Genomic DNA, 25847 nt, shown 5'->3' with positions numbered 1-25847 from the left:
TCGCAAACAGTGACACAAAAGCATTCCTTAATACCACTGTTGACTGTTATTAATGACTGGCCTTCTGAAGGCACATGTGACTGAACTTGTGAAAGGACTCATCAATCACATCAATGTTTCTTTAGTGCTGTTTCCTTCAAAAACTGAATTTTCACATCAAACTGGGAAATCTCTCACTCCATTTATTTTCAGCCAACACCAGAAATGTTGACAATTGACAGGGACACTGGTTTTCCACAGCAGGAAATATCAAATTTAATTTCAACAAGACTTCTGCAGAGGCTTCAAAAACTGCATTTCACATCAGGCGAAGAATTTACTGCATTTCATTTATTCTCTGCCAAAACAGGAAATCATCAACATTTAATGGAGACACTGATATACCCTTGCACAGATATCTGTTTTGAAAGTCAGGAAATCCTAAATTTCATTTCAACAATGTACATGTAATAAAGAAATCTCTTTCCAGCAGCCTCAGTATTTTAATTATTTGAAATCCCATTCTCGGGTTTGTTTTCCATTACTGACACATGTTGGAAGTCTGTTAGCATTCGGTCCAATATGGGCCATTTACATACTCTACCACATGCCACGCGCACGTGTACATGTATATCTGCGTCCCTTGGGAACTGGCAGAGTTCCTTTAACAAACCAAAGGCAGGAACTTCATTCTTGATGGGGCAAGGCTATTTGCCCTTCGCAAGGGGTGCTTGTATTAGAAAAACCAACTTGTCCATTACGTATGGGAAGATTTCAATGGGGGTATCAAGGCAAAGACAAGGGCATGAAGGTGAGTGCCTCCTAACGCCTCCCTGAAGTTCTGCCCCGGTGAACCTACATGTACATGAATTGTCCAATAATGTACAGTAAATATTGTGACATGAATGCTGTCAGATTTGGTTGTCAATTTCTTTCCCAGATGACGGACAACTGTTCTCACATACTATTACGGGTGAGTAACAGGTATGTCTGAAGCACGTGGACCACTTAAGTTTTCATTCCTGGTACCTGTGTATCAGTGGGCATGTTTGATTAAGGACCACCAGTTAACTCTTGGTTGGTTTGTGACGTACCTGGTGCATGTGCAGTGAAGTTGAAGTGCAAATGACCCTAGTCAACCATTGTCGGGTTATTGGGCCGAAGGGGAGAAAAAATGGCTGCAGGGCGGGCAAAATAGCAAAAAATGAAGTGAAAATGGTCATTTTTCTAGAGACACACAGTTTTTCCGGCATTTTTCTCATAACTGGTCCTCTCTGTACTGTGCTATTATAAACTGTTAATGGCAACCAACGATGCAACCAACCTCGATAGGCTGGTCGCGAATAGTTGACTAGACTAGTCCAACCATCGTCAACTAGCCTGTGTTCAATCAGGTTTATTCGAACTACGGTTAACTATGGTCCTTGATCGAACATGGCCAATGCTACATTCGAGTCCATCACAATTCCCTTCACAATCCCATCGCAAGTCCCATCACAATCCCATCACAATTCCCTTCACAATCCCATCACAATTCCCTTCACAATCCCATCACAAGGCCAATCACAAGTCCCATCACAATCCCATCACAATCCCATCACAATTCCCTTCACAATCCCATCACAATTCCCTTCACAATCCCATCACAATTCCCTTCACAATCCCATCACAATTCCCATCACAATCCCATCACAAGTCCCATCACAAGGCCAATGATAAGTAACAGGCTGAACAATGACAAAAGAATGCTTTTGTCTCAGCTCATTTGAATAGCTTGTGAATTGGCTTGAGAATGAATGACTTGTGATGGGATACCGTGCACGATACGGGGCCAATGGGTACCCCCCATGTCCAATCCCTATACACACTCTAGACTATTGTTAGTCAACACATCCCCCCAGAAGTCTGTAAGGAATTCCTGAGACTCTGATCAAACAATGACCAACACAAAGGCGGGGGGGGGTTTCTCTCCACCCCATATCTTGCATCATATATGTGATGGACTTAAAGGGACTTGTGACGGGCTCAAATATGTACATCCTGCAATGTGGGTAAAAGTTAAAAGCAAGCACGTGGTCACATTATCCTACTTTCTTGTCAACAGAGGGCGCACTGAACCAAATTAATCCAGAGCTGTATATAAAGTAGTGCCAACTTTGGAACCAAAGCATCCAGCTATTGTGCGCTAATTGTCCATGTGTGTTGATGCATAATCCACCATTTTGGTTCAAAAATTCAGACACTCGTGTAGCAACTCTCCATAAACAGCCCTTGACAACTTCAGCACTACATCTGCATCAGATGCCAACCCCCCAGATTTTCAATAAGTCGGAACCATACCTGCCAGTAACAATATTTCAGAAAATTGGTTAGAAACTACAAAGTTTGCAAAAGAAGAAAAAGTTGCTGCATGAAAAATGTTACATAGCACCCAAACACATCCTTGTAGCCTGATGGGTGGGTCTTTGATCACATGACGCTGCATAATCCTCCGCTCCCCAAAACAAGAAACAGATGCCTTATTTTACTGTAAAGGATAAGAGATTTATTCAGAATTCATTCACATAAGAGTTCACAAATATATTCAGAATTATCCAGCCAGTGTATGACAAATGTAATGACTGTTTTGCGTATTAACATTGATGGAATCTTCATGAACAAAATCCATTTGCTTTGGTGATGCAGATGCTTCTCTCATCCACAGTCATCAATTTGAAAGGGAGACTTTGAAATGCTTGGTGGCGGCAAACATACCGGTCCTTCTTGCCCAGTTCTGAACACACCCATGTTGTTCTGAGCATGCCCGTGTTATTCTGAGCACGTCCGTGTTGTTCTGAGCACGCCCGTGTTATTCTGAGCACGTCCGTGTTGTTCTGAGCACGTCCGTGTTATTCTGAGCACGTCCGTGTTGTTCTGAGCATGCCCGTGTTGTCCTGAGCATGCCGGTGTTGTTCAAAGCACGTCCGTGTTGTTCTGAGCACGCCCATGTTGTTCTGAGCATGCACAATACTGTGAAACACGGCCTGTATGTCTGCTGCCACCAGTGTCTCAAAGTCTCCCGTTGTTATGCAAGGTACTATCAGATATCTCACAAGTTTCATACTTTGTTCAGAGCAAGACCTGCTTATCATTTTTACTGGAGTGCTGTATGATTTTCCACATGTGCAATGCATAGCTTATTCCCAATGTCATATTTTTAAATCATTCATTATCAATTCAATTATTCTAAATGCGGTGCGCACATGGAAAGCCTAAATGTAAACTGTGCACTGCACAGTACTTTCACCATAAAAGGTCTCCATTTTACAGTGACTGACATAGTCCCAAGTCCGTGCGGTACTTTTGTATGGTATATGTACAACACATGTGAATGTTTACCATGAGAAAGGTACATAGAATTCTGTAAATCTATCTTGCTTACAGAGTAATGAAGTGAATACTTCACACGCACAAACATGTGTGTAAAATGCACATGTGTGAGGACCAGTGCGTGAACCAACATACCTGCGTACTCCGTTTGTCAGCACTACACATCTTGGTTCAAAATGGCGTCACACTTCGGTACCCTATATCGTCACCAACACCACGAAGTAGCGCTCAACTGCAGTTGCATGCTACCTCGTAAAAACCGTGTTTACAGCAATTGGGGTTTCACAAAGTAGCATTCAAGTGTACGCGCGCACATCGTACACTGATGCATAATCGAACAATTTGCATTCTCACGAAGTAGCACTCATGTGTGTTTTGTCAATATAGCATGGATAAAACGGCTTTGAAAGGTCTCACATGATTTGATTCACCCATAAATATGTGACTTAACTAGAAGATGCTCTTAAAACTTGTTTTAACAGTTTAAATTAAGGAAAAGGTCAATTCCAGAAAACGACAATTCACGGAGCACGTGCCACACGACACCGAGTGCTGTTTCGTGAAAACGAAAATAGCACGTTCCTGTAAAATATGTGGTGCAAAATTCAATGGATGAGCACCACTTTGTGGTGTTGATGACCAAAACAGTACATGTACCAGGCCAGTATGTAAATCGTCTCTCGCTTCATCCCCCGGTCATCAGCTCTTTGTGTTCTGCCCGTCGTCGGTTGCGGTGGTGGCATCGGAGAACTTTCCGGCTTCAAAGTCGGCTCTGACCTGCGGTGCGATGCAGGCATCAAAGAGCTCCCTCGCAGTGACAGGAGGCTGCTCGGTGTCGGGGCATTTGTGGGACACGTAGGGCTTCAGCTACAAAACACAACAAAGGATTTGTAACAGATGTGATGGGCACATGTCTTTATATCGTTGTCCCTTTTCATAGGATGTGGATAAAACTGAAAGGCACCTATAGATAAACTTGAGCAAGTTCAGTTGATGACCACAATAACTACATGCACTGTGCGACCGACATTAACCAAATGATGGATGGCTTCAACCATCTACCAGTGGTCGACTATTTTCACATGTGCAAAATTGCAAGTTAATTATATTTGGTAATGACACCAAGGATTCCTCAAAAGCGCCCTAGGCACCGCAGCTCGCAAGCCTGAAGAAACCTGTAGAGAGGAGACATTGAGAAGCAGTTGCAGTTTTAAAGGTGCATGTAGGAGGAAAACCCCAGAAGAACATTTGGGATAAAACCCACGGAATCATGTAGGGACTGAAAACCCAATCCACATGTGGACCTGGCCAGGATTCGAACCCTGACCGCCGAGGTGGAAGGTGAGGAAAGAACCCCTGCACCAACGTGACTCCCCAATGAACGATTGAGTCTGTATGTGCATACAGTCACAAGCCATCAACCGCTCCATGCTGGATAACATCTCAAGAAGCAGGGATTCCCTTGACCGGAATGCAGAGTTATTCTGCATGTAGTGCTGTGTGATGTTTCTACCCATTGCTATACTGCTAGTATAGAAACAGTAGAGCACTCTACGCTCTTACAAGGTTGTTACCTCCTTTTGCAGTAAAAAATGGACAGAAAGGAATCTACACTACACTTGTCATTTCGACAGTAAAATCACTCTCTGGTCTAAATCCAGTTCCAACCTCCACATTGGTATGCATTAAGAACAGGTTGTGTAGTGCTCAAGGCATGGCAAAAGAGTAAAAACCATCAAGGAAACAATACTAATGTGACGGTAACCACTGGTGACTGGCATCCTTATTTTGGGGCATTGTCACCGTTAGGACTTACTGTGAATCCTTCCAGATTGGGCACGACGATCTCTGGGATCATCTCCTTTACGTTCTTGAATCTCACTGCAACGGAAAGGAGCGAAAAAAGCAGGCATGGATTTTTTTGAGTAGACATTTCATGTGCATGCACTCAGCCTACAAAAACAGGGAATGAGTCACAGGAATCACATGAATAACATTGAAACTAAAGCCAGTAAATATCAAAGTTGTAATAAGTCAATTGCAAGTCCAATCACTGGACAAGTCCATTAAGAGCATATTAAAAGTCAAGGACATGCACAGTAGAGTCGAACCTCATTAATAAAGGTTCTCCGGACTCGACAAATTACCTTGTAATAACAGGAACCTCGTATTATCAGGAATGAAAACAAGGGGAAAAAAGGGTTGGGACCTAAAATTTTCCTTGTTATAAGGAGCCTAACAAGGTTTGACTGAGCACAAGGTGTTATAGCCAGCCATTTTAGAGCAGGACAATTTAGTAATGGCAGACAGAGGGAGCGAAGCAACCGAAGTCTCGTGAGTCATGGCCGGCTGTCCAGGGGCCCACTTAGGGGCCTCTAGATTGCTTTACATGAGTTTTTTCTTTCCAATATTGATTAAGAGTTCAAATCTTTCTAATTCTCCAAGGTAAAAATATGAAATTTTCGTAGTGACTCATTTTTTTTCTGGGATTTAGAAGGATTTTTGTGCTGGCCGGAGGGCTGTTCCATCAAGTTCAGTGCCAGACGGTAGAACGCTGTGGGGGAGATCCCTGACCGGCACCAACTGGCGTAGCTACATGTACATGCATAACACTAAGTACATGCACATACACATTTTGTACAATTCCCTCTTAGAGAAAAATAGCACTGTTATGAAAAAAAATTGATGCAAAGAACAATTTCTGATGGTCCTTTAAAGGGGTTGTGTGTTATTTTCAGCCTCATGTACGTGTCCAGCTAAGGAATTTGGACCCGGCCTCTGTAAATACTGTACATGTACATGTACCTGTATACCCATGGGAATGCCGCTTGTTTCAAGTGGGAAATTCAAATCACTGCCTCATTCACAAGATACGTTAACTATTCCCCAAAATTGAAGTGAAACTTCAAATTGGGAATCGGATAATGAATACCATTTTTCTTTGCTGGAATTTCTGAAAACTCTGTTGGCTAAGGAGTTTGGTTTCTTTATTAAGTTGTTTGAGGTGTTGGTTCAGCTTTCATACTTACTTCCTATCTTTAGTCCTGTTGGCTGAATCCCCCGACCTGATGCAAGGAAGAAAGTTGAGAACCTTTGAATAAACATACATGTACATGTACACACACACTTATGTATACTTGTGGGGTATTTCCTTTGTTCTCGTGTACAAAACTCCCACACAACACGGAAAAAAATTCAAATCACTGCCATATCAACCAAATTCAGTTTCCTGGGTTGAAATTTCGACTGTATGTCCCTTATATAAAACACTTCAATTTGTGAACTTATGAACGGTTCTTGAAAATTCATCCTTTTTGAGTAAATTCGAAATATCTATTTCGTGAAATATACTTGTGGGGTACCACTTTTGTACCCCACAAGGATCAGAACTGGCCTTGTGGGGTACCTTCCATTGTTCCTGTACCCACAAGGCACAATGTACAATTACAAGCGCATTAGCAGTTTGCAAACTAAAGTTTGCAAGTATGTGGGTATCCTTAAAAAGTTCTAAGAAAATAATAAGGGCATATTACCATTGATAACACTGTATAAGCCATTAATTCGAGTTCTCGAAGTAGCCAGATATGAGATGGCAGCGCTATGCGATGGCGAGACTAAACATGACATGCTTGACACTTACTCGGGTGAAAATGTTTATTCCCCCGTTTGCTGGTCATCTCCTTGTGCCTGTTCGCTCCTCGGTACAAACCTCTAATCAGATCTTTTATTATTGGCATGGTTGCTTTTATTTTGAAGATAAATTGCACAATGTTTGCAGAAAAAAATACACAAACGATGTGCGCCTGCAAGAAAAACCTAAAATATATTGCGCCCTCAATAGCTAGCTCAAGAGAGGCTGACAAAGAGGTCAAAGTTTAGTTACATATTTATTATAAATAATCTTTATTCATATATCTACGGTGACGAAATGTAAATGAGGATAAACAGTCAAATGGATTGTGGGAGGTACGCCATTTTCGTGTGAAGACATCCCTATTTACACAATGTTTTCTTGTTACGCGGGTATTTCAGCTGTTGCATTTTACAATGTCGTAGTACTGTTGTCCTGAATCTGCAAACATAACTTCAACTCAATCTGGTAGGTAATACAGGCTGACTTCATAACTTGCTTTTGGCAACTTTCTCATCGAAGCTGATTCGTCATTGCCTAGTTTTCGGACAGTCACATTGCCCGTCATTGGTTGCATGACCTGAACCATGACAGAACCTAGTTTTGGCAAGAAGTAGTAGTCGTGGCGGTTGGTCCTGCCCATCAGGAATTTTCGAGATTGGTAGAAGTGAAGATATGGACGTGTTTTGCCGTTTTCAACAGCTTATTTCATGTATTTAGGCCCTGGCCACTGAACAATTTATCATGTTTGGACATGATGGAGTTCTGCGCGCTCTATTCTCGAGGTCGGAGGTTGTTCCATTTGTTGCACTCACGTTTGGGCAAAGGGGAGGGGGCAGCTCTATTCGCATTGTAAAGGGATTTGCACGTTTTCCGCTTTTTTGGCAGCAACGTGATAAAAACATTAAAACCTTTTCAGTAAAGTGTGGGAAATGAAATACATGTAGGCCTAGCACATAAATAGTAAAATTGCAGGCAAATTTGAAATTGAAAATTAAATAGAGGAGCCACAAATACAATGTACAGTGTGCTTAGAAAGAAATGAACAGCACCCTCATTCATTTTCAGCCTAGGTAAGCCTGCATATGTACTTGTACTAGTATGTACATGTATGTGGCAATCTCTGTTGTTTTTGCCACTGATCCGATTTTAGTGTTACAGCGCGGCTGTGTTGGTATTTCCCCATGTCTACAAATAACAGAAATTTCATGTAGGCCTACCTAGATTCCCATTTTTCATGACGTTTTCTTGTCTACAGGAAGTACATGTACTTTTAGCCTACAGAAGGCTTGATGACATACATGTAGATCACAGGTCGGCAAAGTTGTCTTATCCAGAGAATATTTTCAAACAACCTCATAGAGCGTGAAATTATGGTCGGACATCGGACATTTTCCGAGCACTTACTGTGTTTGTCTGAACAAAATCAAAGATGCTCAGACAAAACGTCCGATGAACATACAGTGTATCAATACTTGAAATATAAACATAATATATGGGATTATGGCTTCCGATTTATTATTAGTTTGTGTTAGAATTACATGTACATTCATCAGGGCTGATCACTCATCACTGGCCCATGTCACCCAACGCCACGCATGCACAGTATGTATACTTTACTTGCACAGACATGAAATGGCACCATAACTTTGCTATCACAGTGGTGAAAACACTGTAATTTTTGGCCTAATAACAGACTGCATGTATGCAGTAGGCCCTAGTTAAATAACAGTAATCAGGGATGCTGAGAAATCTTTGGCAAGTGTTGATCCACTTCGAGTAAGCAAATTTATGACATGGCCTGCCCAATTGGGCAAACTTAAAAAAAAAAAATTGTCACGGCCCGCGCCCGAAAAAGGATTGCTCAATGTGGCTGCTCGTGCGGTTCTGGTAGGACATGTAGGACCAGGAGAAAAAAGGAATTTCGACCTCTGACACTGTACATGTACGTTACAACTCTGCCTTTTATATAATGTGGTACTGTTCATTGGCAGATCAAAAGATGGTAATGGCAGAACAAAATTGAGTGTGTTATGACATTTTGTCCGAGCACTTTTTTGGTCTTATTTCGCACTCTGACCTCGTCTGGGTCAATTTTATCAACATACATGTAATATTCGTCAAAATTGTCGATACTTCTATCAAAGCTGTGTTTAGACTTTCTCTTTCCTATGAACGATCAATTGTTTATGTTTTAGTTGATTTGTGAAATTAAACAGGATATTATCGATCATGTCCATCAGCTCGTTGCTTTTTTGGCCTGTAGGGTGTTTGACCTGCTGTAGTTGGACTGATTCCTGACTGTGCTACAAATTTCACTGCAGTTGTGGCAATGAAGTTATTGTTGTTTTGGCTTACACATGTGTGATAAAATTTAATGGATGTTTTTAAAGCGTATCTATAGATGTACTGATGATAGATTATTTATTGGGAAGAACTGTTCAAACTATTATGTTTGAAGATGAAAAAATTGTGTTGCTACAATTTTACTAGGAAAGTAAAGCCATCTGCTAATTGTCACGTATCCTGAATACAACTTCCTAATTGGCTAAGAGTCCGTCATCAGCTCTTCTCAGCCGACTTGTTTTTCTGGTTTCCAGTGGACATGGATTTTAAGGCAATTACAGTATAAATCCATAGTTTTTTTTCTTTTTTAAGTACTTTTTAAAAATTCTTCTCAGATGTGGCTTACGGCTTGACCTGCATGAGTGTATGATCCCGAAGTAATGGGCCATGAGATACATGTAGATTGAGGTAGATGCATGCTAGTTCACTGGTAATTATAATGTACATTTGTTTGGTTCTATCCATTAAGACGCGTACAAACAGGGCAGCGAAATTCTCCAAATACATCTATCTTGCCAATGAAGGGCAGTGAAAACGTGTCACCCAGCAGGCAATGCTTCCTTTGGTGTTAAGAAAAGCCTGTTGGTTTCACATGAATCTGGATCTCGATATCTCCATCAGTGATCCGAACATTGAGGCAAGTTTTGTGTCCGTAGACCAACATGATAGATTGCCGATCGTGATCCAGATCCATGTGAAACAAACGTGTGGCCCGAAGGTAATGGTGTTTTCAAATGGAACAAATTATGAACAGATTTTGAAAATGAATTTGGTTGATGTCGAACCACTTTGTACTGTGACCATGGGGCTCAGGGTACGGAGACACTCCAGTACATGTACCTGAGCCCCACATACACGTATGGGGCTAGTCCTGGAGAAGAAACTGCCGTGTAAGGTTCTGATTCCAGCATATACTTGTTTTAATTTGTATTCACGGCCCTTGGATGACAGGATATTTGTGGAATTTCGAAAGGCCCCTCCAAACTCTGCTGTTCAAATGTCAGTAATGCTAATGAGGTTGGGCATGCTGCACTTGTACATGGACATTCTTTAATCCTCCAAAATCCTCAAAACCACTCCAAGGGTTTTGGAGGAATGAGGAGGGTTTGGGTTAACTCTACCTGTGCATACCGTTACCCATTAGCTGTATAGTGGCACCTGCCCAGCTGAAGTTGGGAAAGATGCCAATATTTCAAGGGTGTCGTCTTGGAACATTTTATCTGGGGTTTTCCTCCCACCTCTAGACTGAAGATTTGAGTTGACTTGCGTTTGCGATTCACATTGAGTCCTTGCGTTCTCCACATTGGCAATGATGGCCCGTTGACTTTTCATGCTGGAAGTGATGTGGCAAAATAAACCTATTGTTATGTGTAGCATTAAAATGCACAGGTCTCCAACAGTGTAGTTTTGACTAGAAGAATTCAGAGAGGGAAGTCTTCCCAGCTCCCCCTTCTGGTATGTTTTCCTTGTGTTTGGGGGAAAAATTACGTTTTGCAATATACTACATGTAAAATGTACATGTACCTAAACACGGTCGAGAAAAACAGGCCAAAATATACAGTAGATTACTTGTACATGGACACACACCTATGTACTTTGAATACAGCGGTTTCACAACAGTGCGCCACCAAGAGTTGGTTATGCGTTAGCCAATCACAATGCGCGAAATTTGTCGACCCAGTGTGCGTTTGGAAAGGGTCGACAAATTTGGCGGGTTATCATTGGCCAACGCATTGCAAACTCTTGGTGGCGCACTATTGTGAATCGCCCGTATTATATTTTAGGGATGATCCATGCCAACTTTAAAATTTGCTACGTGTACAGTAACAGTCCATCAGTTTTGATCCATTCTGCATTGAGAATGGTTGGTTCTCTTCTTTTCATTCCCAATCGGTAATGGCCCATTTTCCCCCCAACCAACAGTGTGCTCAGTCATGCATGCCATCACCATGGCTATATGTGCACTGTATACTCGGTGTTTAATCCCGCCCACGTGAGGCCCAGCCCCCTGTGGGTATTGATCGGACACTGTGGAAGGCATATTGCATTATTGATTGCATCATGTCTTAAAGTCTTGAGCTGTAAGCTGTTAATGTATGTTGGTTGAAACATCAATATTGTTGCCTTGAGAAAATGATGGTTGTTGGGCATGGAATGCACACGGTCTACAGACAGCACTTTAAACTTATTGGACATAACATGTTCACATAAAAACATTATACATGTAGTGTACATGTAAACGTGTGTGACATGCTTGTGATTTATCTTCTTAAAATTGCTTTTTGAGCAATTTGAAACTACATGTATCTTCTCCAGTGTATGAAAACTGTTTGAAATCCTTTCGGAGTTACACGTAAGTTACATGTAACATGCTTTGAACATTTACAATCAAGCAAGCTCTTTGGGGCAAGTGAGGGCACTGTCAGTGTGATGTAACTCCAGGAAGACGCTGTTCAGTCTGTGCTGTGCACGTTGTCATGCTCATATATAGAACCCCAACTTTGCTCTTTGAAATCAGTTCTGAGAAATGTTTGAATGCTTCCTTAATACACAACAACAAACTGCAAAAGGAAATAGAAATCTTTGATAGCAAAGTGTGTTAAAAAATCGTTCACTTTTCGGTGTACAGTACAAATACTTATGCAATTTATGCAACATTTCTGGTTGAGGTTTAGTGCCTGGGGATTACAAAAGCATGTACATGTATACAAGTACAGTGTACGTGTATGATAAATTTACCAGTAAGGGCTGTATTTTTACCAGGTACATGACATACATGTATATTACATGTATATAGTACATGTAGTTTGCTTCAAGCCATGCATGTGCATATAAAGGCACCGGTACAACTACATGTACATGTACCGGTATTCACCAGTTCATATTACCCCATGTTACATTATTCTGTCTTAATACCACATGTTACGGCACACTATTCTGGCCTAATCATGTTAATACCACATGTTACATTATTCTACCTTAATAACACATGTTGCATTATTCTACCATAATACCATGTATTACATTATTCTGCCTTAATACCAGATGTTACATTATTGTGCATTTTTTTTAGTAGGCCTATTAATTTGTCTCTTGTTTCTCTTACAGCATAGTCTGCATTTTATTCTTGATACTGTGGCCCACAATAAAAAAAAAAATGCTGAACAAGGGATGGATCAATCCACTGCCCCTGCTTCCAAGCCCAGCTCCGGTCGCATCATATCTCACAATATCCACCTTCTCAACGACAGCTATGATGATCAAGAAACAGGAAGCCTTCCTTCCCAGCAGAAGCCTGAAGGTGATGGACTGCACCAGGAAGACCTACCGCCCACAGGGAGCAGAGCAATGGCATTAGATAACAGCATGGGAGGGGAGTTGCCGGGGGTTGAGCAGCCTGATGTGGGTGACAGGTACTCAGAGCAGTTCAGAGACTCACTGGATGAGCGTCCCGCGAGCAACTCGTCAGCTGACAGTCGTGGCATGGATGACTCTCCCATTGATGAGAATCCTGTGAACTCTCAAGATAGCCTTAAAGTAGAGAAGCAGTATCAGGATGATTTGAAGGAACGGGTCAGGCAGTCCTTTAAAGATCTCGGAATGGAGCCTGAAGGCATCCTCAGGGACAGCCTTGAGGAACCAAGGAAGAGTGGCAAGAGAAAGAAGAGAAAGCCCACATCTAACACAGAGGCCAACACCACAGGGGACAGTGGTGAAGACGAACCATCTGATGATGGTAACGAGCCTACTAGTGATGTCCCTGCCAACCCTGCTAGCGATGCAGATGAACCATCCAGGCATGCAACTGAGCCATCGGACAGTGCAGATGACCGTGCAGCTCCTGCAGATGAGCCCACTGGTTATTCAGATGAACCTGCTGGCTATGCAGATGAGCCTGCAGGTTATTCAGATGAGGCTGCTGGCTATGCAGATGAGCATCCTGGTTATGCAGATGAGCCTTCTGGTTATGCAGATGAGCAGAAAAGCTATTCTAAAGATCCTGAACAACACAGTGAGCCTTTTCTTGGTTCAGATGAACCAGCAGCAAGTGGTTACGCCAATCAAGTGGGGGTGTATGAAGACCAGGCAGCTCCAAAGGGATTTCCAGGTGACAAGGAACAGGATGAAGGCAATGATGACCTGGTGAGGACATACCCAAATAAAGGTGAAGTTCCAACACCTCATGGATACCACAGTGGGGGTCTCGGCAATGCCAAAGCCCCGAACAATTACCCAGGAGACCTCGAATATGGCAGTAACAAAGAGCTGGATGCTGTTGTCCCCAACAGGCAGCCAGAAGAAATTTCAGGTGAAGAAATTAATGTAGCTCCTGGTAACTACCCCAAGGATGACCAATATGAGGATGCTGAATATGGGCATCATCCTGGCCAAGGTAATCATCGAGGAGGAGATCACTATCCTGAAAGGGATAGCTATCCCCATGAAGGTGGATACGCTGAGGATGCTGGTTATGCCAATGACCACAGCTACCCAGATCAAGGTTCGGATAGTTTTCCCCAAGGAGGCAACTATCCTCAAGGAAATGCTTATGAAGACAGGGCACCATATGAGAATGCTTACACACCAGAAGGTGATGCCAGTGACAATCGAAAGGAGAGGACCCCTGTTTCCTCAAGTTACCCCAGCAGATATGATAATCAGGATTATGCTGATGATGAGGAACAATACGGAGACAGCGGTCAGATACCATATGGACAGCAAAGTAGCGAACCTTATGATCAAACACTCAAGGATTCGCTTGATTATGGACAACCAACTGGTAACTCAAATGATACTGTCCCCACTGATTCATTAGACTATGACAGGTCAGGTGATGCTGCAAGGAACAGTGCTTCCCAAGGTCTCCCGGACACCCAATCTGGAAATTATGCCCAGGACTCATTAGATTTTGGGTATCCGGAGCAGGCAAGTGACACAGTACATGCCAATGATACCGGTAAAAGAAATGATATCCAAAGCAGTGGTGATGCTGATGCTCCGTATGATTCATTAGATGAAGATGAGCCATACAGTGTGCCAAATAATATCCTACCCCAAAGGAACGGTGAATCAGGTGAAGCCCAAGGGCCCAACGATAACAATTTGCAGGGGGAATGGCCAAGAAATCAGGAGCCATTTGCTGTCTCGGAGTTGCAGTCAGATGTATCTGAAAGGAGCGGTGGTAGCAGTAACAAATCGTCAGCTAATTCAGTGAGAGCGATTCCAAATAGCTTTGAATCAGAAAAGCCACTTGTTTCGCAGACTTCTCCCCATGCTCAAGGATCACCGGGATTGCAAAACCGCCCACCTCAGGGGAGAAGGAAGACACCCTCCAGGTCTGGCAGTCGTGGCTTGGGATCAAGAGGATCCAGTCGCCCAAGTTATTCAGAACTGGCCAGACAACGAGGTTCGGTGAATCAAAAAGGCTCGGCCGGCTCAAACCAGAGCAGCAAAAGTAGATCACCTGAGCAAGGGGACTCAGTGTCAGCAAACCAGAACCGTGCTAGGAGCCTGAGTAATAGGATAAAGACAACACCCATCCCTGCTGATGAGCTCTCTGCCAAAGAGTTCCTTAAGAGGACCCGGTCAAAGTCAGATGCGACCGTTGAGAGGCCAAAGGTTGAACATTCAAATTCACAGATTATAAAGAAGAACGGAGAAGAGGTTCGAGTGGCTTACATATCTGACGACAGCGGTGATGAAGGAGAACACTTCCTGGATGACAAAGGAAGTCCAGTTGACCATTTTGGCAAGCCTCTTTACAAGGATCTCCATGGGACGAGCAAGAAAGCTGAAGAACCAAAGCTTGAATACCGGATTAAACCAGTGCCACCAAAACAGAAGAGCCCCTTAGAGTTACAAGTTGTCAATGCCAGGAGGACATCTGCTGATGCAGGTAATAAAACACCTCATGGTGGGAAAATCACAATAGCTAGGCCTTTCCAAGTGGAGGAACCTTTCTTAAAAAAGGAAGAGACAAATCAAACAGGACTGTTGGATGATGCGCTCCCACCTCAAAAGAACACACCCAAAATGATCGAAGAACCTGTCACACACAAATCCGTTGCACAACAGGAAGGGATTAGCGAATCAACTCAGACACCTCAATTACAAGATCGTAGCACACAAAAAGAGGAGACAGACAGTCCAAGTGGAAGTGCTTCCAAAACTAGGGCACCCTTTGGAGAGGTGCGACTTCGTAGTGTGGGCACAATTATGTCTGGAAAGTCCATGGGTCGAGGAAGAACTCCACCTGTTTTGGACAATAAAGGTGAAGACCCTTACAGGGATCTGAGGTTTGAGAGAGATGATGCACAAAAGCATGGTAGAGACAACAAGTCTGCTATTGAGAGGGCAGTCAACAAAGATATTGAAGCTGAAAAGAGCAGTGTTAACGCATCCCCACCACCACAGACTAAGATACCTCTGAGCAGCACCTACAGGAAAGAGGATTTTGATAAACCAGATGACTACCCAGCTGGGTCCAGGGGTGCTTCAGGAGCAAGCTTGCAGGATAGGGGCATCCAGTACACACCTCAGACAGGCCAGGACAGACAGCAGCCATCTTTGTCGCAGCCGTACAGCAGACCTGATCCTGCAATTCAACAACCAGTCCAGCATCAGGAGGAGTACAATAACCCACATCCTTTTTATCCAAATGCAAACAGCCAAGATGCCTTCAATCCGCAGCAAGGATTCCCTGCCCCTGCACAGCAACCACCCATCCAACATAATGCAGATCAGCATTTCATGCAGCAGAGCTGGGAGCAGCAGATGCCCAGTGTGCCTTGGAATAATACCTACCCACCGCAAGTGCCTCAGCAGTTATACAATAGCAATCAGCCTGTGCAGAACGATCCCCAGCAAGGGGGCCATAATCCCCAAGGGGGCTATTATAATCAGCAGTATGTTGGTTACAGTGCCCCACAACAGAATCAAACACAATATTATGATCAGCAGCAGCCTCCTGATGCAGGGTACCAGACTTTCCCTGGTGGTGCACCACAGCAGGGGAGACCTGCAGGACCCCAGGACTACATTGCTTCCCAACCCCCAAACAGGCCATACCCCAATCAGGGTGCACGGCCCGCACCTGGGTACTATCCCAATCCAAGCCTGCCAGGGCAAAATGAACCCCCTCGGCAACGTGCCCCACCTAAGCCCAAACCAAATTTCATTGACCTGAACAAGTCCAACCTCACCCGAGGACCACCCAGACGGAAATATTCCGAGATGCAGAAGAAGGTACCCACTCCAACTCGCATCAACCCCAAGAAGCCTTTACCAGACATATCCCGGGAGAGTTCCCAGTACGAGGACCCTCTGGCCGAGAATGGGCATAACCTAGGAAGTGCCCAAACCTGGGCTCATGAAGACTGGACCCGCCAGCTGATCCAAGATCAGCAAAACCTGCCTCTCAGACGGGGCCACTCGGACACCAACCTGTACATCCAGAACCAAGGACCTGGTACCATCCCACAAGGGTATCAACCACAAGGAGCTACCTCTGTGCCTGGATACAGCAATGACGCTGGCCCGGGGTACATGCAAGATCCTCGAACCTTCCAGCCGGCGTACAATCAGACCTATCCTCCGCAGGTACCCCGCAATCTCAACGGCCAACCCTACAGCTACTCGGCCGATCATGCCACCCAGTTTGCCCGGAACAATGGGTTTGCCCGCCCACAGCTGAGCGGTCCTCCTGGTACCAAGGTAGCTTTCGCTGATGATTTCCGCAACAGTTTTGACTCTGACATCAACCCAATGGTGTATGCCAATGAGATGACAGGCCCAGGCTACCATCATCTGACCAAGAGGACAAGTCCTTATAATGTGCTGCCTGATATACCCGGACATCCTGATCCAGGTGAGTTCACGCTTACAATTAAAAAAAAAACGTTTTATTGTTGTAGCTTTGATACTTGTGTATATGGAGGTACTTGTATGCATCTCTGATGGCTGGTACTGGTAAGCCTCCTCCAGTTTTTACCGTAGTAGAATCACAGCCTCCTTGCTTGATTTTCCTCCCAGACGGTACTTCACCCCTGCGCAAGAGTGACCCTGATGGGTACATGGCCCGCCTCCTGAAACAGAAGCAGCCACCCCAGTACAAGGAGTACACCCTCAAGGACTACCGTAACCTCAAGAATGACATCAGGCTGGGTGGACTGGGGCCCGACCCTGAACTCATTTCTGAAAAGGTACAGTAAGAGGACGTCACCCCATTGCAATCATAAAAAGCAATGAACAAGCTAGCTACGTGTACTTCAAAAAGGCTAGTTAATTCATGCATAAAGCACGCTCGCAAGTTTACGCATGATCTTGCTAATAGGGCACGACTTGCACACGCAAATGTGGCTGTTCCCAAATGACCTCAGACGAGGTCCATTTTTTGAACAAGCACTTTTGGAATGGGATGGGTCAAGCAATAATGCCTACCTGACAACTTTTCTGATTTAATCGGAATTGTTGAGATTCTCAACAGATTTTGTCATTCCTTGGAAGAAGAAAAATGTGAAAAAAGTATAGCAACTTGCCGTGCAGCAAAGAAGCTTGCTTGTCCTCACCTCAACAACTGGACAGCATACTGGGAATAGTTCAACTCCAACGATCTTGTCCAGATTATTTGCCTTAGCTTGAAATAATGCACAGGCACCTGGACCGAACCAGATATATAGGGGTTTCACGCCAAGGCACTTGCATTGCTTGAATCTTTGTGTTCTGTTTTCCAACTCTCAGATGTTAGAAGGCATGATATAAATGCTGCTTTCAACCTACAATTTCAACCTGCTTTTAGCCTACAATTTATGGCTCTTTCATCCATGTATGGTTTTTCCTTTAAAGCATTTCACAAGATAAAAACAACTTAAAAACTTGTTTCAGTTTGTAATTAGTTAAAAAGTTATGTGAATTTGGACTTTTCCAAACTTCCGCTTGATACATTTGTACATATATATGATTCTGTTGTGTGTCAGAAAAATAGTTAGAAGTTATCTTGTAAACTCAAAGACTGTCTCCAGTTAGGAATCAGTTTACTACCTTGAATGCTTTACATATGGCACTTTAGATATTGTGATCGAAACAAAATAGACCTTTGAAAACTGTTGTAATCAGGTTTGTAGGTGTGACGAACATGTATTTCAGTTCAAACCACGCCCATTGTACATTAACCCTAACCCTCCTCAATCCTTCACCTGTTGTTAGGGTTAAGGTACATGGAACCCTAAGGTACATGTAACCTGCAACTAGAGTGCTCGTCCACGAAAGCGTGGGATGAGTGGTGTATGTGCATGACGAAGGCACTTACAAATCGGATAGCAATTACCTTGTCTAGTGTTCTTGGCCAATCACAAGGGAGAGCTCTAGGCTGAAAGGCGAGGTTTCATGATTGCAGCTATTCAACGTTATTGGTGAGGAAGATTTTAATTCGTGGAAGATTGAATTTCTCTTGGCAGCAAGAGAAGGTGAATCGGCAGCGGGATTACGCCAAGTCCGTCATGCAGCAGAACAAGAAACAGCTCCAGCAGAGCAAGAGACTCTGGCCCAAGCAGGCCGAGTCTCCCAAAGATGCCACACCTTCTAAGAGGGATATTGTAAGTACCTGTAGAGATTATTAAATGCTACCAGCTGTCGTTACAGAAATAGTACCACGCTATTCGTAGCTCATGAAGTTAATTTGAGGTTGTCTTGCTCGTACCTTGCTCGTTCTTAGAGTGTTTTCCCACAGTTTCCTGCCACGGTACGATGTTTATCCCTGCCGCTCTAGATGCATCACACCCATCACGCAGTATATGGACACTGTTTGTCAGTTTCCCGTCGTGATTACCTGACTAGCGTTGTGCACAGTGGTGTGAATTGTCCATAATTGTTAAGAATTGTTGACTGTTAATATTTTTGCATTGATAAGCTTAAAGGCAAGCTTTTTTCACTTTGTGTGACAATTTTGGTAGCTTTCATCCCCATTTAGTTAGCACAAAAAATTGAACCCCCCCAAAAAAATTCTGACCTATCAACCATATTTATGAAAGGCATGTAATTGGAAGCAGGTGTATTTTTGGGGGGCCTAGTTTTTGAGGCAGGAGGTTGATACATGCATTCAAGTTTGGCCTGTTGCATATGAGTTGTTTAGTAGTATTGCAAACAGTAAAGAAACCTGGTCAAAGCACGTTTATGACTAGTGCATGACGTTTTGAACTCACACAGTGAGTTACTCAAGAATTTGTCTTTCCATGGATCGCACAAGATTGAAACAAACAAGCAGAAAAGTCTGTCTAAGGCTGTGTCCGAAACGGGCTTCCACAGCTATGGCTAGGTCTATTGTCTACGTGTATCCACGCATTTCCAATGGAGCAAAGACCTACATGTAGACCTAGCTCTAGACAAGGGATTCGGATGCAGCCTAAGCTCTTGGATCGCCATGATCCAAGGATTATCAAATTCGTGTGAGGCCCAGTGATCACATCCGCCATCCTTGCCTGACATTATATTGATACAGCTCTGTATGGTACATTTATCCTTGTGAATAAATCAATTTCACCACCTCAACCTGTCTACCCCTCCCATTTCCCATCGCCATTCCTCTCCCCGTCCCCTCCCTTTTCTTTTGTACCCATCCCTCGTGCCTGTGCCCAGCCAGGCCCTGGCGTACTCTCAGCGGGTGCCCAGGCCGCGGTTCAGGCCCGATTCACCTACTGACGGGGACGACTGGCCCAAAGACTCACGGACGTTGGTCAGTTGGAATTTTGTTTCCCTAGCTCTCTACCCAAGCACCTCTGGCACCTGGCACAATCTCACGGAGCTATGTAGCGGCAAATGACTTTGTCTCACAGATCCATAGAACTTTCATACAGTGGTGCATCACCACAACATTGACTGTTCATTTTCACATGATGAATACTTTGAATCCATCTTTGGTGCACACCTGATTTCTTCATGTACACCTGTGCCCAATGAACAGTGCTGGCATTCCTCTGTCGAATTCTATCCAAAATATTCTGGCTGTGTTTGACAGCATTTCTAATTAACCCGAGTAAGCTTGTAAATTTTTTCACAAGCTCTCGGACCAGCACTTAGCATACAGTGTTTATCAATATATACGTTGGGTAAGGTCAAAACCCATTATATGAATTAACATCTCCCCAACGCAAAAATGCATCTTTGCTCTGTGTATACTTGGTTTGAGGTTGGGGCGCTATTTGTGAGGGTGTCCTTGTTACATCCAAAACCTTTTGCCACCTGTCATGACCTGTAGAGGAGGTCATTTACTCTGTAAAAATAACACACCCCTCTGTATTCATCCTTGTAAGATGTATAACAATGTCAGTTTGGAATCCACATGCAGGGAAATAACTGTTCATTTTCATGGAACCCACGTAACAATTGACACTGTCACAAATTGTGCCAAATGACCCAAATACAAATAATAATGCAAATTATGACTACATATAGATATACATGTACTGTACTTTAGACCTGTACAGGCCAGGCTTCACTTTGTACTTCAAGTTGATGCTTTATCACAATTTGAAAAGAAAGACAAAGCAGTAACTCTCAAGGAAAGCAGCTCCATGGAGTTTGGCTGGCTCTCTGCTGTGACTAACGTGCTTGCATGTACCTACCACACAATGGGGACTGAGCTTTTGCTCACTGCAGCATCATTTGACAATTGAAGAAAAGCTTTCAAAAATACTCTGTATGCAACTTGAGAAGACCTTGTCCTAGCATGATGCAGTTTAGAGTTTACAAGTGGGTCCCAATAATTCTGTAACATTGAGAGAAAAGAGAGTTGAAGCACTACATGTACATGTATCCAAATTTTAAACTTCAACACCTGTTTTCTTGTACTAATGTTTTGCATGTGTGCATGAGTACTGATCCTTTCGTATTTCTCTAACCTCTGACAACAGCAAACTTGTCTCGCCAGTGACATTAATGACACACTTTTTTGAAAAGAAAGTAGAGTGGAGAAACGTCTACGGTTGAAACCATTTTGTGGTTGGTAACAATGAGTTTATAACATGTATCTTCGTCAGATTTGCACCCTGCCATTACGTACACTCCTCCGTACTCCCAACGTCTGTGGGTTTGGCTTTAGGTACCCCTCTTGAAGAAGGATAAATCCTGCACGATGTATTGTTGGTTTCTAGTTTTGAATCCCAGCACCCTTTTTAATACACCAAACTGAAAGCCACTAGGCTGTTTGAGTTCACTGCACCCAAATTACATCAAGCAAATTTAATTACTAAAACTGTGTTGATGAAAATGAGGGACTTTCTTTGTTTTGTTAAAGTGTTGTTGTTGATTAATGGCACATACGGCAGACTGGTACCCTGCGTGCCACAAGCAGTATAGTCAGCGTCACTCGTAGGTTGTTTGGGTAATCATCTCACATTCAGAAAAAATGCACTGAGGAGAGAGAAAAGATACACGAGAGAAATGTATCGGATAGATAAAGGAGACTGCATACATGTAAATGAGCGTTGGCAAATTAATAAAAGTCTTCTCCAAGCAGATGTACTTGACTGTATGGGGAAACGAGAGACCTGATAGTGGAAGGGGAGGGGTCTTGAAGAATCATCCAGACACTCAGAGGTCCTGCAAGGTCGTTTGTGTAGTCTGACAGCAGTTGGTCTACAAGTTACACAAGTGCATGTACTCTAACATGAAATTGTAACTTCATTTGACGGCTCATTCTTTTTGTCGCAGGCCATTGAGTATTCCAAGACGGTCCCTAAACCCCGTATGCCCACCCCGCCCGAGGTTTGGCACGAGCGCATGTTTGGGGCGTCGTCCCGGCAACAGGCCAAGGAGGAGGTGGAGCATGAGGAGAGAGCAGCCTCAGAGATGGCCAGGCTGGAGGAGCTGAGAGCCCGTCACGAGAAAGAGAAGGAGGAGGTAGAGAGACTGAGGACGGAAGTACTCTCTTGAGAGGACCTTTGGAATTGACGGACTTGAAGTATTTGGACACCAGGCTGAAAGTACTGGTACTAGTGGTCTGTGAGGACATCAGCATTAATTTCAGAAATTCTGGAAACATTTTTAGCATCTTGTTCCTGCAGCTTAGGAAGGTATTCTGACTGAGGACGTATGGTACAGCTTCAGAGGACATCAGTCATTTCAACCAATTTGGAGCATCATGGCCCAGCACTTAAAAAGAGGATGTCAGGCTGAGGACAGCTACTGCGGCTTGTGAAGATATAAGAATCGCCTCTGCAAATGGAATCTCACCATGCTTGGAATATCATCGTCGGATTGATTACAGGAGGATAGAGCCAAGCAGAGATGTAGTGGCCTTCATGAGTACCATGGAAGCAGTGTTGTCATAGTATAAACTGGGACCGGTGTTAGAGTTAAGTCCATCACAATTCCTTTCACAAGTCCTTTCTGAACTCCAGTCACAGGTCCCTCACAAAGCTAGTCATAAGTAACAGCATGAACAATGACAAAAGAATGCTTTTGTCACAGCTCCCAAGCTACTGTGGAGAGCAAACCCTAATTTATCAAATATGTATCATCAATGTTGGACGAAGGATGATTGCATGGGCAGTACTAAAGTGTGTCAAATCGAAGAAAGTTTATTTTGAAGTTGAAGTTGCAATCAGCCCTGAGCAGAAGCACCCCCTTGTCGGTTGAAAAGAGCTGTGTTGGTCAAGAGTGCTCATTTTGGTGGTAGTGATGCTACCACTATGCATGCATTACTTAGTCATTCATGCGTCGGCGATGTTCAGTTCTGACCACAGGAGCCTCTGTCGCTAAGACACATTTGCGCCCTCTATTGGTCCAGCTCAGGGCTCGTTGCAGTAGCTGTAGATTACGTCCTGGCATAATGTGGTGATTTGGTCGATTTATACTGAGGAGAATAAGGCCTGGTTGGTTTGACTAACCTCCGATTTGTTTGTAAATAGATGGTATTTTATTGTGATGCTTTGCCGTTCTGTTTGCCAACACGCACCTGAAATGTTTTCCCACAGCACACTAATATTTTGTTTGTTCATGTACTGTATATAGCCAAGAATCCAGTGCTTGCTTGTTTGTACAGAGGAAAAATGTTCTCACTACTAGAAGGAGAAATATATTATTTTATTACCATTAAGGTTATGTATTAAAAGCCAATCCAGTGTGATTTATACCATTTCTGGTTGTATAAAAGCTGTACATTCTAATATTTTGGAATGAAATCTACCGTCCAAGCATTTTTTAAAGAGATATTTAAAGGAATTTTGTGCTGACTACCAAAATGTTTTTATTGTGTTCTGACAGTACCAAAACGTCCATTCTTGAAGCTCTTGGTGTGGTATCAGAAGTAATAAATTATAAAAAGTATATAAAAAAATCACTGTTAAATGCACCTGTCCGCAAAATTGTATCCAATAGCAAATACCCCTCAAAAAAGTGTAAAACCTTCAAGGAACTTTTTTTAACCCATTGTGTAATAATCCTGTAGGCAGTGTTAAAGTCATGGCCTTTAAGGCCATCACAAGACTCCCCAAAGCAAACTCAAGACCCTAGTCTTAATTCCAGTCGTAAGATGTTCAGATGAGTGGTAACATTACATTCCTTATGTCATTATTCACCTTGTTTACGTATATTTTGTTTGTCTCGTGAAGGTCTGGATTACATCACTGCCTGTATTGTTTCCAAAACCAGACAACTTGAACCAGAATTGTTCTCAGTATTATATCGGTATTTCTTACAGAAAAAAGTGTTGATGGTTTTTTTAGGGACTAGTCAGAAGTCGTACTAAGTGACAGGTTTTTTCTTTTTTTCCAGATGACAGTTTGTTGACACTTGAGAAAAATGTACTGGAAATTGTGTTGACCTTTCACCTCATATTGCAGATACCAGTCTAAATATGATTTATACACATAGTGTTTTCTCCTCTCAGGCCTGGAGTCTGTCCCTGTGCAGATATCATTGCACAGTTGTCAATCCAGGCATTTCACAACAGTGTGCCTCCTAGAATTTGTAAGGCGTTGACCAATCACAGTGCGCGAAATCTGTTGACCCAACGCGCATTTGGAAAGGGTCGACAGATTTACGCCCATTGTGATTGGTCAACATGTTGCAAACTCTTGGAGGCGCACTATTGTGAATCGCCTGTATTGCAGTCATCGGAAGATTCCGGGTGGGGGGGGCAGGGATGATTGCTCTCCAATAATGGCCAGTTTTATGTATTGCGTTGTATCATTTAAGACCAAGGAGATGGTGAGATTTTCTTATTTCCCGTCCTACCAAACCAAATAACATAAAATGTAATATCAGTACTCAGGGATACCATAAAAATGTGACTTCAAAATTTCCAAATTCTGTAGCCCCCCGAAAAAAGGGGCCCCTACGGCTATCATAGTATCTGCCGTTTAATACAGCCGTTTCACAATAGTGTGCCACCAAGCGTTTGCAACGCATTGGCCAATCACAATGCACAAAATTTGTCAACCCAATGTGTGTTTGGGAAGGGTCAACAAATTTTGGGCGTTATGATTGGCCGACGCGTTGCAAACTCTTGATGGTGCACTATTGTGAATCGCTCTTATTGCATTTCAAGTTTCCAGTTCATAAGCTAAGATGAATGTTTGAAGGGTATTCCTTTATATCCATCGCCTGTTATAAGATGTGCTTCAGGTTTGGTTGTGAGACATTAGATATAGATTGGCTTCACGACATCTTTGTCGGGGGGAGTTTGAAGTGGTGCCGATGTTCATTATTGTGCCGTCCAGGGGGATTTTCTTTGAACGTTTATACTTTTTGGTTTCATTTTTGAGGCTTCCGTTTCTCTGCATTTCTGAAGCTGTGCTCCTTCATTCGCTTTTAAATGCTACTGCTTCAGGCTGAAGTATTTGAGTTGACTATTTGATTTTTGTATTTTGCTTGAAACCGGCATTTAATTCCTACACCAGTGTCTCTGATTTCTTGTCTACATGCATGCAGATAAAGTCAATCCACGCGCACGAATTCAGTCATTTCCATTTTCTCAATTAAAAAATCCTTTTCATTACGAGTGTACTGAACTGTGTTTTGTGCTGTGAGAAAAATATTCTTCCATAAGGCAAATTATTTGATTTGCATTTGATCAGTGGTACAAAGTCATCTTAAAATATTTATGAAAAATCTGGTATGGAATATTCTGTTTTCTAATCCTACCTATATGCAATTCCAATTCTATCCCCAAATACTCTGCAAAGTGTAGATAACAATATAAATTTTTGGACAGAAGAATATATATATTCCGTTATATTATTCACTTGTGAAACGCATGAAATAAATTTGTTACTTCATAACAACCTGTGTTTGATGTTCAATTGGCATATTGCTATGAGGTGTGCCTGGCGTGTTGATGTTGCACTTGTTCTCACGCCCAATTGGTTGAAATTCAGCCACGTGGTATCCACCGTTATGCATACATCGTGCATCAAGCCAATCCTATTTGAAATTTGGAAGACCAGTCGCCGAAACAACAGTTTGTCGGAAATGGTACACAGAGGTGTAACTTTGTGCCAGGATGAATTTTGCGTTATATATTAAT

General features: G+C 43.0%; 2 protein-coding genes across 5 annotated transcripts; one reads left to right on the top strand and one right to left on the bottom strand.

Annotated features, from left to right (window-relative positions):
• Window positions 1-230: 230 nt before the first annotated feature.
• On the bottom strand, window positions 231-7184 carry mrpl41 (mitochondrial ribosomal protein L41). Its single transcript, XM_022241959.2, has 4 exons — window positions 6989-7184; window positions 6378-6413; window positions 5165-5229; window positions 231-4215 (listed from the first exon to the last, which is right to left on the bottom strand). The coding sequence occupies exons 1-4, from the start codon at window positions 7083-7085 to the stop codon at window positions 4048-4050; spliced, it is 366 nt and encodes a 121-aa protein (XP_022097651.1). The 5' UTR covers window positions 7086-7184; the 3' UTR covers window positions 231-4047.
• A 100-nt stretch (window positions 7185-7284) lies between these two features.
• On the top strand, window positions 7285-25609 carry LOC110983012 (uncharacterized). Of its 4 annotated transcripts, XR_015426925.1 has the most exons (7): window positions 7285-7447; window positions 12434-17192; window positions 17357-17526; window positions 18781-18918; window positions 19962-20054; window positions 22031-24007; window positions 24046-25609. XR_015426925.1 is itself a non-coding variant. In XM_022241859.2 (6 exons), exons 2-6 carry the CDS (start codon window positions 12497-12499, stop codon window positions 22250-22252), a joined length of 5319 nt encoding a protein of 1772 aa, XP_022097551.2. In that variant the 5' UTR covers window positions 7285-7447; window positions 12434-12496; the 3' UTR covers window positions 22253-25609. The 4 variants fall into 4 exon arrangements, 3 of the variants coding, with proteins under 3 accessions (XP_022097551.2, XP_022097554.2, XP_022097552.2); XM_022241859.2 differs by having other exon boundaries at window positions 22031-25609; XM_022241862.2 differs by lacking the exon at window positions 24046-25609 and having other exon boundaries at window positions 19958-20054; window positions 22031-22171.
• The last annotated feature ends 238 nt before the right edge of the window (window positions 25610-25847 follow it).

Source organism: Acanthaster planci, linkage group LG10 (assembly GCF_054643075.1).
Source record: "Acanthaster planci isolate LZ-2023a linkage group LG10, COTS_SCS, whole genome shotgun sequence".
NCBI lineage: Eukaryota > Metazoa > Echinodermata > Asteroidea > Valvatida > Acanthasteridae > Acanthaster > Acanthaster planci.
This window is presented reverse-complemented; position numbering and strand designations above follow the sequence as displayed.

What these genes read in the sequence shown, in the direction of transcription:
- mrpl41 (XM_022241959.2), bottom strand. Translation starts at nt 7,085, where the DNA reads ATGCCAATAATAAAAGATCTGATTAGAGGTTTGTACCGAGGAGCGAAC. An exon ending in GAATAAACATTTTCACCCGA is followed by an intron (nt 6,414 to 6,988) that starts GTAAGTGTCAAG and finishes TCCTTGCATCAG; the next exon opens with GTCGGGGGATTCAGCCAACA. An exon ending in CCAATCTGGAAGGATTCACA is followed by an intron (nt 4,216 to 5,164) that starts GTAAGTCCTAAC and finishes TGTGTTTTGTAG; the next exon opens with CTGAAGCCCTACGTGTCCCA.
- LOC110983012 (XM_022241859.2), top strand. Translation starts at nt 12,497, where the DNA reads ATGGATCAATCCACTGCCCCTGCTTCCAAGCCCAGCTCCGGTCGCATC. An exon ending in CACCTTCTAAGAGGGATATT is followed by an intron (nt 18,919 to 19,961) that starts GTAAGTACCTGT and finishes GTGCCCAGCCAG; the next exon opens with GCCCTGGCGTACTCTCAGCG. An exon ending in CCAAAGACTCACGGACGTTG is followed by an intron (nt 20,055 to 22,030) that starts GTCAGTTGGAAT and finishes TTTTTGTCGCAG; the next exon opens with GCCATTGAGTATTCCAAGAC.